Source organism: Schistosoma haematobium, chromosome 3 (assembly GCF_000699445.3).
Source record: "Schistosoma haematobium chromosome 3, whole genome shotgun sequence".
NCBI classification, from domain to species: domain Eukaryota; kingdom Metazoa; phylum Platyhelminthes; class Trematoda; order Strigeidida; family Schistosomatidae; genus Schistosoma; species Schistosoma haematobium.
The window spans coordinates 8,258,409-8,275,722 of record NC_067198.1 but is presented as its reverse complement, the minus strand read 5'-3'; the positions used below and the strand labels follow the sequence as shown (position 1 = coordinate 8,275,722).

Sequence of the window (17,314 nt, the reverse complement as noted above, 5' to 3'; positions counted from 1 at the left end):
CGTAATGAAAATCCATCATATTCATATATATATATATATATATATATATTAATTGAATAACTAATAGATCATTAAACTGATGATCTTTTAATGTAATTTACTATCAAGAATAAAACATATTGATTAAGGGTTTTGAAAAATCAAGTCTATTTCTGATCTCATTAAATGTATATTTACAGTTTTGTGGCCCACTAATCTGACTCCGATTTGGATAAACGTCGGAATATTTTATAAACATAAATCTTCTATTTAACTACATTTATTACATAGGCTAATCTCGTTCATGTGACGACGTTAATAAGAAGCCAAATACAAGTTTCGTTTGAAGACATTCACAATAAGAAGCGAAGCCAAGCAGAGTTGGCTTACTCACCATCGTGATAAATTAACTAGGACCAAAAATGTAAATTTTTCAATCATGACTCAGTAATTTTAATCATGTATGTATGTATCAGATTGCGGGATTCCTATAAGTAAACATCTGGTCACCATAAAAATGGTTTTCATGGTTATAATAATGTGAATTTAATTTTTACAACACATTCAGTAATTTAGTTCTCTTTCGCAACATAAATAGATATGCGGTGATGGTGGCTAGCAGTGGAATCCAGGACGTGCGTCTTTTCCTATTTGAAACATGTAAGCTGGATGTATCTGCATCTCAGATTTGATGTTCACTCCTAGACTCGAAGCCAGTACCTTTCACTTTAAACTCCATAGTGTTATCCACCTAGCTACTATGTTCAGATAGGTACCAGCTTTTGCAGTGGATTAAATGTGGATAGAATAAATGAAGGGGTATTAAAAAAATTGAATATAGTGTGTATAAAAGTTATCAATGATTGAATGATCATATAATTTATTCAGGCCTCTTTCTCAAACAAAATAAAAATTGTTAACAACAAAATTGGCACTAAAACTTCTACGTTTTCATGTAATATCACATAATTTATTCAGTTTTTAGGGGCTGAAAGTAAACGCACTTTGAAAACAAGAGATTCTATAATGTAAAACTAGTATTACGTTTGTTATTTGTAATAGTTCATCAAAAAGCTAATTACGATGCAATGAAATATATATTGTCTCAGTGGTCTAGAAGTTGAACGTTCGCAAACACGAGGAGTAAGATACTGAATTTGATCAAAGTTATGGTTGTGTACTAGAAAAGAGTCTGAAGCTAGGCGTAAATGGATGTACAGCCCTTCCCGGTCTTAAATAATTACCAAATTTAGCTCGATGAATGATCTCAATAAAATTTATGTCTGTTTAATTATTTTTTACAGAACTTATTTAGAATATTTCATTCTTATAATATTGATTGTAATAATAATGATAGAAATAATAAATATTTTTGGAAATTTTTTCGTTTAGGTTATTAATGATATAAATAAGCATTTGACCTTTTCGTTATTTGACTTATAAATTTAAGGTACATTCTATTGATAGAAAAAAAGTAGTTAGAACCTGTTACATGTTATAGCAGTCGTTATGATGTTAATCATTTATCATGCGAATTGCTTTTTATTCAATAAGAAGAATGTTTAAATCGATGAGTGGGTTTGTAGAATGTTTGTGTCATATATTGAGATCCATTGGAATAGAAATTAAAAATAACAGGGTTTCGAAAACATCGTTTCATTTTAGAACGAAATACTTGAACAATATGCACCCACATGGCTTTGACAATTTTTCTGAACCCAGAATAACGAGATTTTGTTGTAAACGGTTCAACTGATTTGGCATTCACTTGGATATCCAGTGCTCCTTAGTTTTCAGTTGTACTGTAGACAATGTTAGCTGGTGATAAAGGACGCTTATAAATGAAACCTCCAACAAAAGTAATAATAAAGTGTCAGAGAATTCACTTTTTGTATAATTGCTGGGATTCAGTACACTATAGTGATATCTAATAACCATGAATGGATACTAATTGTGTGAAATGCACCGAAGGTTCTGAAGGAATTAGAAACTTCATAGGTAAATTTACTCAAAGCATCGTCTTCATGTTTATCATAATATTACTTTTTAGTTATCAGTGCACTGCTGTTTAAATGTGAAAGGTGGAAGCAATATGAATATTAGCATGATTTTCATACTGCATCATTGTAGATATATTTCAATTACACTATTCTTTTTAGAATTATCTTACTGTTTCTCAGCTAGTTTTTCATGAGGGATGATCGATTCCCAAATATTTCATAGGTATAATTGGCAGAACAAATTCATACACATCAAAAATACGTGAAGCAATAGCTTTTTATTCTTTCTACGTCAGAAAACATTTCGTACACACAAAGTGATCTGATCATATTTTACTGATATCCAGGATTACATTTTTCGGTTCATACTGGATTGTAAGGTTCTCAAGTGAATATTTAAATATTATTTCTCGTTTCTGGATAGACGTTTTGAAAATTAAAATTATCTTTAATCTTAGAAAAGATGGTTTACAGTTTGTCTCTTTCGAAACCCGGTTTAGTGTACTTGGATTCCGGCGTTTATGGTTTTACAAAAACCATTATTTGAAATGTATGTGATTCGGATTATCACTCTTAATTTTGGGATAATCGAAACCAGTACAGATAAAACTAGAATTCATATCCGTTGCACAAATAAATTGTTATCTGGATTCAGTAGCTAAGTAGATAACTCACTGATATGTGAAGTGACAGCCACCCCATTCAAATACCGTAATAAAAATCAACACTATGATACAGCCACACCCAGCTGACGAGACCCGAATGAGACGAAATGAGTACCCTGCTTTCTGACCCCAGCCATATTCCATTTATTATATAAAAACTTGTCATAATGTCTATATCAAGGCAATCGGCACAGCTTCCACATATTCTAACAAAGACTAATCAAAATTCAGTTAAAATATCAATAACAGTATTATCAGAATCATCACAAGTCGGATTAGAATTTCGTATGAAAAACCGATTTCCATTCTTTATAAATTTAATTAGCTTTCTCAACAGAGTCGCAATGCATTAACTTTGCATAATTTTTTAAAGTTAACATCTTACATTGACTATAAATTAACTTATGATATTTTTGATAGTTAGTTTGTACGCAAGGTAATTTTCTGTATGTTTCATGTACATTTTTTCTAGTTTGCATTTTTCTATATATTTATGCTTGTAAAATAACGTATCGCAAAAGCCTACATGCTTTTATTTAAGCATACCTACTTGTCTTTGCATATACTTTCAAATAATTAGTAACTATATAGAAATATATTCATATTTATATCTAGGTTTTTTCCAGGGTGATGATTAAATTTAAAATAAAGGAAACTGACTAGATAAACTAATGCATGCAACAAACTAGTTCTTGTAATTGTAAAATAATCAATAAGGGTTATTCACTTTATATTCTTTTAGATTATACGCAAATATAAACATCTGGTTATGTGTGTAAGAATAAAATGGATATCTATCTAGAAATAGATGTGTACTTCTGCTATTCGAATACGATTGCGTAATAAATAACTAGGTCTTTTTCACAAATGCAGTCAATCAATTCTGATTTAAATGAATCTACATACGACGGATACATATATAAAAGCAATATATATATATGTAACATTCGATTAGTAGTTTGATGCACTTAATCGCTTTCGGACGGATTACTATCAGACCTCATTATTCAACATTTAAGTGAATTTCGTTAGAATCACTGGTTAATATTGTAATAAATTGATCTAAAATTTTATGTTTGAACAAACGCATGATCATACAATAGTTAACAATGAATCCGCAACCAAATAAACATCACAACACCAGTTTCAACTCGGCCTCCATTGTTAGCTGCAAATAAAGATAACCGTTCTGGCTGCTCATAAAATGTTTCGGCTTGCAAACCTAATTTCGGCAAATAAAGTATATTACAGTTAAGCACTGTCATTAATTGTTTAACAAATAAAACGATGACAATACTGAATACTAGTGTGAGTGACCAACAATAAGTAAGGAATTTGAGTACGAATGCATTTGATTCAAATAGATATATATTTTAACCACAGTGTAGTGAATTGATAAAACACATGTATTTAGCTGCACCGTGCTCTAGAAAATTGTAGTACATATTATCTAGATAGCATCATTAACATAGAAATATGAGTTGCTACATACTACAATACTTCATAATATTGAGCAGTGATGGGATATTTAACACAAACAAATAACTTACCTTGAAAATTATTGCAATCATAATTTGAATTAATTAAGTAATTATTTTGTGAAAGTAAATATTGAGTATTCCTCCATTTAGTCGCATTATCGATACCTTCAGTTTTACATATAATATCAGAATGCTCTAGTTGAAAATATTCTACTACTTTTACAGGATTTATACAAAATTCTACCATGTTATACGATTGTGACAGATTGATGATTTGATTGCTATTGTAAAATGGATATTGAAATGTTTTGAAGTCTCTACGTAAATATTCTAAATGTATACAGTTATTGGTTAGTGTCAACACCGTGTACGTTAGGAGGGTTGTGATAGATGCAATTTTTGTGGATAATTGCGAAAAACAAAAGAAATGTAAAATATTCCTATAAAGCCAACAGTACTTCATCATAATGTTAAAAAAACAAATATTCTCAGCTCAAATTAGACGTTTTCTTCTCAACAATTATGATAATGAATTGTAAAACTGATGGAGGTAATAGTTAGTAAAAAATGTCAATGTATTTCTTGAACTGATTCTATGCATCCATATGATGGAAGGAGAAATCAAAAAAGCTCAAAATAATTGGATGATCAGCTGTAAATAATTTGACTGTTTATTTTCTAAGTAACGAATTAATTAATAAATTGTCCTTAAGCATAGTAGTATTTATACACGGTTATATTTTTATTTCCGGAAAGATTGTTCACAATACGTGTGAATAACATTGTTTTTAAATTCAAAAAGAAATAAACAAAGAATTTCAGTGTTAAAAATGAATGGTACTTTCAAATGGATGATTAATGGCAATACAACTATGCAAAATATAATTAGAGATTGTCAATAAAGTTGTATGAAGTAAACTGAGAATTTGAAGTAACTGATAGACAGATTGATAAGTCTCCATGTGATTTAGTCATGTGCATGAATTTCATTCACTTGTATTTTATTTAAAGAAAAAGGTTTCTATGATCATTCTATAGTTTTATTTATTTCATCAACTCATTTTTTGTTTTGTTTTCTTGTTTTTTTTGTGTATAGCCAGCTGTACGTAATTACTCATTTGTTTTTAATGGTGATATTCTTAAAATGTGGCGAAGAGATAATATTTTTGTTTACTATAATATTACAGATTCTAGATAATTCATATAGAATAATAATCTAAAGATCGTTTACAAAGATTATTAATAGTTTGGTGAAATTTTTTTAATTTTGAGTAATTATTCTTTAGTTATCATTGAACATCGATATCAACGGTATGCTTCAAGCGTTGAATATTGAAATGTATCCTTTGTGACTGCAATACATAGATGTTCGTCCTTATTTGCTTAAAAATCAAAAAGAAGGTTATCAAATATATTTGTAATTAAATGATTATAAAGAAAACAAGTTCTTGTTAACAATAAATTTCACTCGTTCCTTTAAATAATCCGTGACAGACTTATATCAGAAAATAAGCAGACATTTAGGCAACCTCTGCCTGTAAATAGTGATCATATCTAACCGGTAAACGAAAGCAACCGGCCGGCCGGCCGGCTTCTTGTTAGACGATCATGTTTACTTTAGTGTATTAAATCTAGACATGTACACATTTACGTACAGGCAATAGTGCAACCTATATAAAGTAAGCCAACACAGGTACAGTCATCAAAATAGCTTATTACTTGCCATTTGTACACAGACATTCATTGGCTAATACGTGTGTGCATTGATTTCTTACAGCCATGCACAATCGTTAGCAAATACAGGTATAAAAGTTTGTATACCTATTCTACAGATTACTACTATATATTATACGTATATATATTACATATTACATATAAACCCTATGGATTAAATTTAATCCAATCCAGTTCAGACTGAAAATAATTCTGTTTACACAAACTTAATCAAAACAACATACTTCAAGGAGAACTTATTTGTTTTCATATTGTGTTATCAGTACAAATGAGGATTATTTAGAGCACAATCAAGGAATACTGAATACTTGCTTTATATCTCAAGGTGTAAACCTTGACCATTTATCTCCAGGATTATTTGGATCAAATAACGTGTTTTTTTCTAAACTTTACCGTTAGCTCGTCATAATTCAACTTTTTTTAAAACTGGACGGTTAGTTCTAGTTTATAGTCATTGGTTTCCAGTCAAAACGACATAGGTTTGAACTTTGATATGCAAAGTTTGGTTCACTATTATCGTTAGTTCGTATACAATTGGTTGTTCATAAAAGTGTATATGAATTCACAGTATGTGGATTATTATGCTTTTATTCAACTCACCCGTTTTCATAGACAATATTAGGCAGGTAGGATGTTTAAATAATTGCATAAAATCAATATTAAATGAATATACTTTGAGCTTAACTACTGCAAAATATTCAGCCTGAAAGAACATTGAAACCATTTAAGCAAAAATTTACAACTGTTGAAAGATTCCAGTTATGTAGAAACTAAAGTATAGGTTCTCTTGTCACCAATGAGCCAAGCTTTATTTTGTATAGCAACCTTCTATGAATAATTTTCCAATACATTTCCGTTCTTTGATTTAAATTGAAGTATCTGTATAATTCTCCCATTATTAATTTGATTTCAATAAGCCATATTTATGACACTTCTAGTATTGCTTTAAATTTGATTTAAATTTCAACAAATAAAAAATCATAGTTTCAACATAGGGATGTTGTCAAATGGCGTGAATTGTTCGTGATTGGATTTGGAGCAAAACTTCAGCAATATTATTTTCTCACTATATGCCACATTCAGGTATGCGATAATAAATTAAAGACGCAGTATTTGCATCATTAAATGACTTGAAGTTGACAATTACAGAACACCAGAATAAACTGCATAGCTGATTTGTTCTAAAATGATGCTTTTCAAATGTGGAAATCAGTTGCACTACCAAATTTCAAGATCTAGTTGCACGTTACACTTTTGCGACGATGTTAGCATCCAATGGTTTGTGTGTATGATTTCAGCCAGTTCGCCATAATTCGCAACCTTCATCCATTACCATTGGTAATACATGTCGCAGGCCTAAATCAATCGACTTTTATTGAATTCTAAAGTGGTTAACCATTCCGAATGTTCTGTATTGATAAAAAGCTATTATGTTCCACTAAAATATGTACAAAACATAGGAAATCCAAGATTTTTGATGAGATTCAAATGTTTAAAGCACGAATATCGGATATACTTTTATTTATTCTTCAAAATATAGTGGTTATATCACGGCAGATGCCGTTCTCAGAGACCATACATGGTGAATAAAGATAAAAATACCATCCACCCCCTTAGTTATTTGAAATTTTTGCTCGTGACATATTTTGTACACAATAACTGATCAATAAAATGTTTGCAGATATATAAGAAGAATGTTAGATATTTGGAGGTAATATGCAGTAAGCTCTATTCAAAATAGTCTTCGTGGTAGTCATCACTTGTCATCAAGGTATATTTGCAGTTTATGAAAAAATCTGTCGGCTATATCGCTTGCTTGTACATCCGTAGATATTGTTATTGGGCTTTTTTTGCCACAATTGGCATCCTGTGAGAATCTGATAAATACTCGCTGCTACATGGTATTCGAATGTTATTACTATTCAGTAACTGCATCGTGTAGTCATAATGAAGTCTTTAACACTATGAATAATATGCAATAGATTTGAATTACAGTAACAGCTAGAAAGAAGTTCCTTTCCGCTTTATTATACTTCACTTCTGGAACTTAGAAGCCGTTTGATCAATCATCCACATGTTAAATATTTTCTAGTGTAACTGCGGATGTTTGTATCCTACAACGCATATTTTGAAATAATGAATATCACGAACTGATCTTTTTAAGAAAACCGCCGGAAACCAAGAAGCATTAGATAGAAGACTTGTCTTAATGTGGAACTCCTGAACAAATTGACCACTGAGCGGATCATGTATGACTGATACTGTTTTCTTTTAATTACTGATTCATGGAGGCCTTCACTGACACATTCATTCATTCTGCAATCATTTTCTAACTCTGTACGCGATTTAGAAATTAATTCACTAAGTTCCGTCACATCTTCAACGCATGGATGATTCAGCAACCATGTGTGTAATTTGTCTCTAAATTTTAACCGATTCTTTTTAAAACGCTGCTGTTGTCGCTGAAATAACAATTGCAATTGTTCCGAAAGGAGAGCCATTTTCTGTTTTTGAATGAATCAGCACGGTTACAGAAAATGCTGTATGACTATTTGACAAACAATGTCGTTCGAGAACACAGACGAAATTTCCGTTTGCTGATTGTTCGTAATAATTACAGTAATCTTCGTCCGATTACTGGCTGACCTTGGTTCTTTATTTTGTAGATTGAGGCCTCAGAATTTTTTTGCCCCGTTAGATAGGTGAGACGATTGAACGTTAAGTATCATATAGACAATGAAACATCTTTTAAAATAGTTTACACAATAATTATATTTTATTTTGAAATTCTGAGAACAATGAATGACTGTTTCGTCCTAACTATTTGAAAGATGTGCATCTACTATGTAACTAGGGATCAAACATTGGACCATTATTGATAGATGCGGAGGGTTGTCTTTGGTCACTGATTAGTCATTGGTCATTGTTTCGTATTTAAAACTAATATTTTTTCCTAATCAAGAGTCTTTTTTCAAGTTACATATTACTTTGATTACAGAATAAGGTCTAACAATGAATATTTTAAGTACGGAAGATATTTTTTTTATCTATCCTCAATTCAGATTAGTGACAAGTTAGTTCATGATTTACAAATATTTATTAGAATTAGCTCTCTTTTAAATGAACTTATATTATCATGATACACAAGCAGTTTTTCTGTGTAGATGACATTTAAAACCCAAGTTCTGTGAAGAAATACAAGCAGTAAATAATCATGGTGGCGTAATAAAAAACATTTAAATACTAGATCAATGGTGTAAATGAAGGAATGCCCATGCTAAGACGAAAAGACCGTCCAATGCTTCCAGGTTTCCCATAATGGTCAAGAAAACTGAGAAAATCCTAAAATCTCCAAAAATCCTCTACACTAATATTTATTCTTATCAAGAAATTCTTAAGAAAACGATACTCTATGGAAACCAAGTCACATTTTTTTGAACATAGGACAATGAACAATGAAATAGAACATTTCACTCTACTATGAAAATTTACAAAATATTGACTGAAGACTTGCAACAGCAAAGGATTCAGGATACATTCACTTGGAGAACTTATAAATGGTTATTAAATGAAGAAGGGTTGATGTGTTTATTTAGAATTTAAGAAAAATGCTCAAATACGAGGAAGATTTTAATACACAATACAATAAAATAGATCATTTATTTTGAACTGAATCAGTGTTACACCATTCCGGTAATTCATGAGATAGTTAACTTTTTACTTATATCTCTATTAATAAGTATTCTGAACACTGTAGGAATTATTGTATTAAAAAGTATGAAAACAGCATTTTGAAAGGAGATTTAGTGTTTTATGTGTGATATTCATCTTCTAACATCCATTTAATTGAAAAAGAAAGATGTTCAGTCCCACGCTGAAAGTACAAGATTTGATATTCGTTAGATAAATAACTGTTTTCTTACCCAAATTTTTGTATATGTTTTCATTTATCTTAAATGTTTTAGACTCGTTGCCACCTATTTGCGGTATGTAATTGATATGCTAGAATAAACTTAGGCTTTCATACATTTTTGTTGATAATTGATCATTATGACGCGCAAAGTTAGGAGCGCTGTTACTTAATCAGTCGTTCTTATTTTGTATTTTCTAACATTAATGCATTTCAAACCGTCATCTTATGCTGTTTGGAAATATCCGAACATATGCAGCAACTACAGGCTAAATGAAATGTTTAATTGAAGTTAAAATGAATTCCATGAATATCACTAAACGCCTGTGATTGAAATTCTTCATAAGCGCACCTACTTTAATTACGACTTTTAAAACATCGTAAGTTTCAAAAAGTCCTGACACATCACTTCCTTCCAATGAGTACGAACCTGTTGTTGTGGTGTTCTGTGTTCTTCGTTTTATCTAGTTTTTGTAGATACCGTTTATAATTAAAAAGTTACCCAGTCGTTGGTGGCTAAGATTTATTGTAGCCAATGGACAACTAAGCATAGTATTAACCTAAATTTGTCAAATAAATCATTACATATACAGTTTTACACTTTGTAAAACTAAAGACTTCTACGTAATAAGTTCCAGGTAATAGACATTTTAAAAATCACTCATTCAATATACACATTATATAAGGTGAAATATCTTATTTCGAAATTTTATTCTGCTAAAATTTCGGCTCTACGATTTTTGCAATATTGAATTATTTATTTCAAAGTGCTTATAGAACGTTTTTATTCCTTTTGTCTCTTTTCATTGTATGTCATTAATTTTAAAATGAATGGGTTATACTATTTACAGTAGGCTGATACTCACACGTAAATTTATTCCCCTAAATGTAGGCTTAATATAAAGCTGTTCATTTGTGTTTTGGTCTTCAAAAAGTGTATGGTAGTCATCATGTTCAAGCATTTTTCTATTCGTTTAGTTTGCCTGTGAATATTATGAATGCCGTTGTTGCTAGAGAATCGGGTATTGATGAACTCCAGAAACAAAAGATGCATTTTCGCGTCACAAGTTTTTTTAATTCAATGGATTTGTGTACTAATTTGACGACAGAGAGTAAACACAATAGCGAAGCATTTGAAATATCTAAGAAAAAGAGTACATTTTGGAAATCTTGTAAGTTTTTGACGAACACTTATCCAATAGCTTTTGTGAATCTTTCAACGACATTAAGAGTGAGATCTTTTTTCTTCCACAAATTATTGTTCGGTATTTTATTGTCCATAAAGGTGAATGATAACATTATGAATGTATCACTTTTTTTTTTATAAAATCTCATGTTACCTTTCTCTGTTTTTCCTTAGGTCTTAATTATATAGTTGTATCAGTCAAAAATACGAACTATGTGTTAGCCTATCGGCTACTTTTCTGACTGGATGTTTGAAAAATGAATTATTATTATTATTGTTAGCTTTATTCAATGTTATATTATTGGTACAATATAGAATTCTCAGCACAAAGTGTTTAAACAAGTTTCCGTTTCTTTCTTCTTGGTCGGTCCTCGCGATAAATATTGAGTGATCGCCAGTTAGATGTTATCAGTTCAGTAAATAAACATCTGAATATTGTACATTCTTTTCGTTGTATATTGCCAGCAACCACATTCTCTCTTTTTGAGCTTTTTGTAACTTTGACATCGAAAGGTTGTACACTTTTCAGAAACTCAGCAGAATAGGTTGTGCGATTAATAGACATAATGATATATTAAAACAAACAAAAATAGATAACTTGTTGAAATATCTAGATGGCAGGAACAGGTAGCCCAGATGCTCAAGCAGGCCGCCTTATATATGAATGAATTCAGCATCCAAACAAATTTGAATGTAATTTACATGTGACACAATAGTAATTGGTTACAACTAGATAATTTGTGCCATTAAGATGCAGAAAAGTATGTTCTATTTCTTATGCTAATCTTAAAAAGAACAGGCAAGATTAAATAAGTTTAGATTAAGCTTATATTGCAGACAGACTTCATGTAAAACGAAAAATTCATCGACGTAAAAACATCAAAGTCAGTCAAATAAACTCCGATTAAAATAAACACGTGATAATAAATATATTTACGTTTATTAACTCTGTACCAAAAAGTGGTAGTTTACTTACTTTTTAAAGTTTAGTCATATAATGTCATATACAATTAACATCCCATGCTTAGGATTATCTAAATTCGTACTGATAGACGCTTTACTATTTCAATAAATACATGATTTATCGAATGTTTTAATTCTAAACTGTGTAACGTAGTAAGCAAAATATCCTCAAAGGTACTAACGTACAATTCAATCGTGATATTCATGGCCTACACAATAAATGGTTCATTCTTCTAGAAAATACTATCGAATTAAATCCACAAAATATTGAAGGTTTCCAAACGTATGAATGATCGTATTGTAAAATTGATTTATCAACAGGTCTAAAACTTTGTCAAAAAACCTCTAACCACATTCTTATCTCAACACAGTGCACACAATGTCCAGTTACTTAGACTACTGGCCACATTGCAACTTGGTCGACGGCATTCGATCTACACTAAGAATGACCCGATAAACATGACATTGATCACCACCCAGTGATCGATCAATTGGGATAAGGTTGCCAACTCCTTCCATAGAAAAGCAGTCATTCACAAACTGTTATTTATGCACAATAGTCCACATCAAGTGACCCGAGCCCATCAGCGATAACCTACTGAGGCAGAGAACAAACCAACTTCCATTCAGGGAGGAAACTTGAAAAAGATATTGGAAGTCAATAGGTCACAATTTACGGAAATCATCAAACTGCATAACAAAGCAAGCTCTAAGTCAAGATGAAAGAAAAAGAAAGAAACCGGAAACACATCGCTCTGGTAATTGGGAGTAGACAAAACACTGAATAGCACTTGTTAGGAAATGAGATGTAGAGGTCAAGACAGAGTTTACTCGCCATCAGCGGATCATGCTTTATGAGGGTACGAGAAAGTTTTTCTACATAAAAATTTAACCAGAACAAATGTTTTGTTTCATGATCTTACCCAAATTCATATAAGATATTGTATACACTGTATTAATTTTTGATTCTGAAGATTCCTACACACATGACTTTGAAATGAATTGAACCTTTTACATTCTTCCCACAACACGATAGGGAGATTTAGACGATTGAGTTGAAAGACGGGTTGTTACATTTAACATAGTTTGAAATTTGTCGAAGTCGCAAAGTGGTCTATTTTAGATGACTGTCAACAACCAGAGATTACTGATATTTGTTTCATTTTTTACAATATTTCAATAACAGTCAGAACCCAGTAGTTCATATTTATAACATTAGAAGTTTAAAACAAAATCGATTATTTCTTTAAAATGTTTCATGTTGGTGACCTCACTTCTTTCTGAAGCTTTCAGAATCCATCTGAAAATTAAAATAAGTTCGTTCAATGCAAAATGTTTTGTTCGACTATTACGTGGTTGATCTGCATACTTATCCTTATTATACATAGCATTCGAAGATTAGAAATAAATCTGTTGAAATAAACATAACTACTCAACAAATGGTTCATTTTATAGAGTCATTTATAAGGATCAAACATTATTGTTTTCCGTAATGAGGTACTTCAAATATGTTTGATCTAAAAAGGCAGCCGTATAACAGACAGATTTAGAAATTTAGGACTGTAGATTTTGAGTGAAAATGAATTATCGATTATTCAGTTTAAAAATACGAGTTTTATTTAGTGATTGAAATAATCATCCACATTTTATAGACTCAGCTCAATATCTTCATCTCATGTCAAATCATATATGTGCAAACACTTCTGAAGAGTGAATATCAAACAAAGACAGAGCAACTTTCAACAGCTACTTTGAAGTTCATAGTTCTTGTAGATATTTCTGTAATGAAAACAATTCTTGAAATTTCACAACTGTCTTCAAGAAGACATTTGATTGACACTAAAGATGATGAATGATATTATAATTATTCTAACTTTTCATCATGAAATGACCTAATGACATGGTTTCAAGATGTCATCGCATTGTAAATTATGGGGAAACTGTATGAAATTAGTGGATGTCTTGAAGTCTGTCAATTATTAATGACCGACATAAAGTTTGCGGTAGAAGATGAAATGAATTCATAATTTTTGTTTAGTACTTTTCCACTTCAATTAGTATGTGAAACGAAATGTTTATCCAATTCAGTGAAGTGCGTCTGTTTAATTTAGTGATCTACATTATGCGGATGAGTTATAAAATTTCATGTAATTCAATACGATGTGAGTTTCGTGTTCATCCTTTTCTTGGTGTTAGACATACACTATGTTACGTAACTGGTGATAAATAAAGAAAAGTCTGAAAGTCTTTGTATATCAACAAAATCTTTGACATTAAATTATTTATCACGTCAACTTAACACATAATCATAAAAACCACCAGTAATTTATTTCAAATGAAACTCGGAAAGTTATGTAACGTGGCCAGTTTGAAAATAATTTAAAAAACCGTTGAAAGTTAACTGAACAGTACGGATCTTTTTAAATAAGAATGAAATGTTAAACAACAAGTTCTTCTGGTGTAATTAAATATAACTATGTTTTGAAGGTTTATTGAAAATTTACAGACAGCACTGTTGGAGACGACTATACAGTGAATGTCTACATTGCCTTGCTGACATTATTTACCTAAACAGTGATTGTAGTTAACAGTTTGGGTATCATAGTGATTATCGTCATGTATGCAGTTCATGCATATATTTTAGGATTCAACTGTGTTTACAGAAAGATATATGGTTTGTTTTTCGTCAAGAATTAACTCAACTGAAATAACCTTTGAAAGTATGAATTTTTTAGATAGATAATTCTTTCTTCTAATGGAGACTTCAGTCACGTGCTCAACATCACTTCGTCTATGAGAAATCTAAGTACACTTAGCTCTTCAAATTAGGTACTACATTCAGACTCCTGAGTTACAGTCAAACGGCTTACATTTAAAATTTAGTGTGACACAATCAATTATTGAGAATAAGTAACAATAGTTCAATAGGCTGTCATAACGTCTCGTTTGTAAGTCATTCACTCACATCTGTCATGTTTTGAGCTAATATCATTTAATTCAGGTATTTATAGATAAAAAATGTATTTAATAGAGATAACTCATAAGATCTGGAAGTTTGGTAAGACTTTGCACTTTTAAGATGGTTGGATATTGTTGAAAATGTTCACAGAAAACGAAATAGTTACAAGTGATGGATATTCGTATGTTTTAGGTTTCAGATGTATAGTTTTGTATTCATGATAGGAAATGCACTATTTAAATCTGTCATCGATGTTTAATTCATTTTTATAATTATACTAATAATGTTTGACCACTCCTGCTCTTTATTCAACGTATAAACATTCTAGTCAACGTTTCAGTCTGAAATCGTTGATGTTTTTTCACATTTCACCAATGATTCAGCCACGTAGTTTGATAAATTCGAACAGAATCACCAGCTGATACAAAAACTGTCATATACCTATTGTCTAGTTCCAGTGATACTCAGCTGGGTGACCCATGTTACGCCAATACTACTTCGGAGACCCAGATTATCAAAAATCACAATAAAATACACCGAATTGTACGAAGATGGAAATGCATCAATAGAATACAATAATATACAATTCAATTCTACAACTAATGTTGCTCTCATATTTAAATAAGTATAGAATAAGGTACACAATCGTCTATTTTTTTAAGCCTACCGTATCTTACGTAAATTACTCATATTGTATGTAAAATTTGCTCAGTATCAATTTTTCGGTGATATGAATGTACGATTCAAACAAATGAATGTAATGTGTTTTAGAAATGGCATCAACGATTTCACAGGAAACTAATATTCTGATTTCCATATTGTTCACGTATTTTCAACACAGTTTGCTGAATACAACTAAATATGATAATTATGACTAAAGGCAAAATGAACCGTACGTTGGTGGATCTACCAATCGGATGATGTATGTATTAGTTTGAAACTTATTTGTTATTGAGTTCAAAGATTATTTAATGCTTTGTTTAGAAAACTTGTATTTGTCAATTTCATACCATGCATCTAAAAACGGCTAAAACTCAGGTTCCATGAATTAAGTATACGGTTACTTTTTATCCCATATAATCCGATACAAATATTTACTAGGCTGTTTTGATCTTTATTCATAGTACTGAGAATACGTAGGAAATCTTGATTGAAAAATTGATTGGATTAACAGAAGCCATTTTCTTTCCTAGCTTACTCGACAATATATCGTACGTCTTAGATCTATATCTTTCATTTCTTAAATGACTTTAACAGGTGTTGGATATAAAGAAATTACAAAAAAAACAACTAGATTTTTAACTGCTTTTGTTAATCAAACACATTATCAAATGGTTTTCACAATTAAAATACCACGTAATATGGACTACTTGTTTTGAAAAAATGATTGTGTTCAATGCCCTGGTTTTGCATATACTTTTTGTTTGTAAACACACAACTATATATTTTACCACAATGCATTATCACAGAAGAGCGGTATAATCAAAGTAAACATTCGTCTGCCTGCTGTATTCTCATGAGTTGAGAAAAAAATTGGGGAAATGAAATAGTTATCGGCTAATTTAACGTAGAATATTATTGTAATATCATTGAACGACCAATCAAAACACTCTTATATGAACGAATAATTCTTTACAGTAAAATCTCTTAAGATTTCTTATTTATAAACCCCCAATAGTAATGTAAAATGCGACCAGGATTAAGGCAAAATATATTGTTCAAAGTTATAGCATGTGAATTTAGGATTGCAAAATAAAATAAAATTAGTATCAGAAGGAGTTTTATGGATATAATAGTAATTTTTATAGTTGAATTCACGCATCATTTGAAGCTAGACAACCATGGAAAACCCGGAAGCACTGTGGGAGTACTCAACGGTGCGCATCCACGATCCCGCTCAGTGGTCTGGAGGTTCGGCGTTTGCGCGCGATACCGATTGGTCCTGGATTCGAATCTCGGGAGGCGGGATCGTGGATGAGCACCGTTGAGCACACCCACAGTGGGACGAAACGGCCGTCCAGTGCTTCCGGGTTTTCCATGGTTGTCTAGCTTGACCTGAAGCATTAATTCAACTATAAAAATTACTATTATATCCACAAAACCCCTTCTGATAACAAAATGGATATATTATATACTCAGCTTTCAATGATTAACAATATAACTTAACATACGAACCATGCGGTCATAGTTTCCTGAAACAAAAGTGAAGTACATAATAGATTGCAAATCTTACAAACATTCAAATATTTCTCAAAACATCGATTAAATAAATCACATTGAATTTAATTACTCAGCACTTATGTATGAGCAACATTTCAATGAATAAAATCATTTTACAATGTATGAGTTAAATTCTTGTCAAATCACATTGTGCGAAAAGAAATAGCAAATTACATAAAGTTTGATCTTCAAAACATGCCGTTTGCCCAAAGTTGCT

General features: G+C 31.0%; 2 protein-coding genes across 2 annotated transcripts in view; one reads left to right on the top strand and one right to left on the bottom strand.

Moving 5' to 3' along the window:
• Window positions 1–4,651, bottom strand: part of ADAMTS9 (A disintegrin and metalloproteinase with thrombospondin motifs 9) — a gene marked incomplete at its 3' end in the record, with an annotated part of 107,185 nt that extends 102,534 nt beyond the window's left edge. Inside the window, exon 1 of the mRNA XM_035734055.2 lies at window positions 4,195–4,651. Within this exon, the coding sequence (XP_035590096.2) occupies window positions 4,195–4,591 (397 nt within the window). The 5' untranslated portion in view covers window positions 4,592–4,651. The remainder of the gene's footprint in view (window positions 1–4,194) is intronic.
• A 5,120-nt stretch (window positions 4,652–9,771) lies between these two features.
• Window positions 9,772–11,075, top strand: MS3_00000029 (uncharacterized protein; the record flags this gene model as incomplete). Its single annotated transcript, XM_051207963.1, has 1 exon — window positions 9,772–11,075. A coding segment is annotated over exon 1 (312 nt), but the record flags the coding sequence as incomplete, so codon positions are not given.
• Between the last annotated feature and the right edge of the window lie 6,239 nt (window positions 11,076–17,314).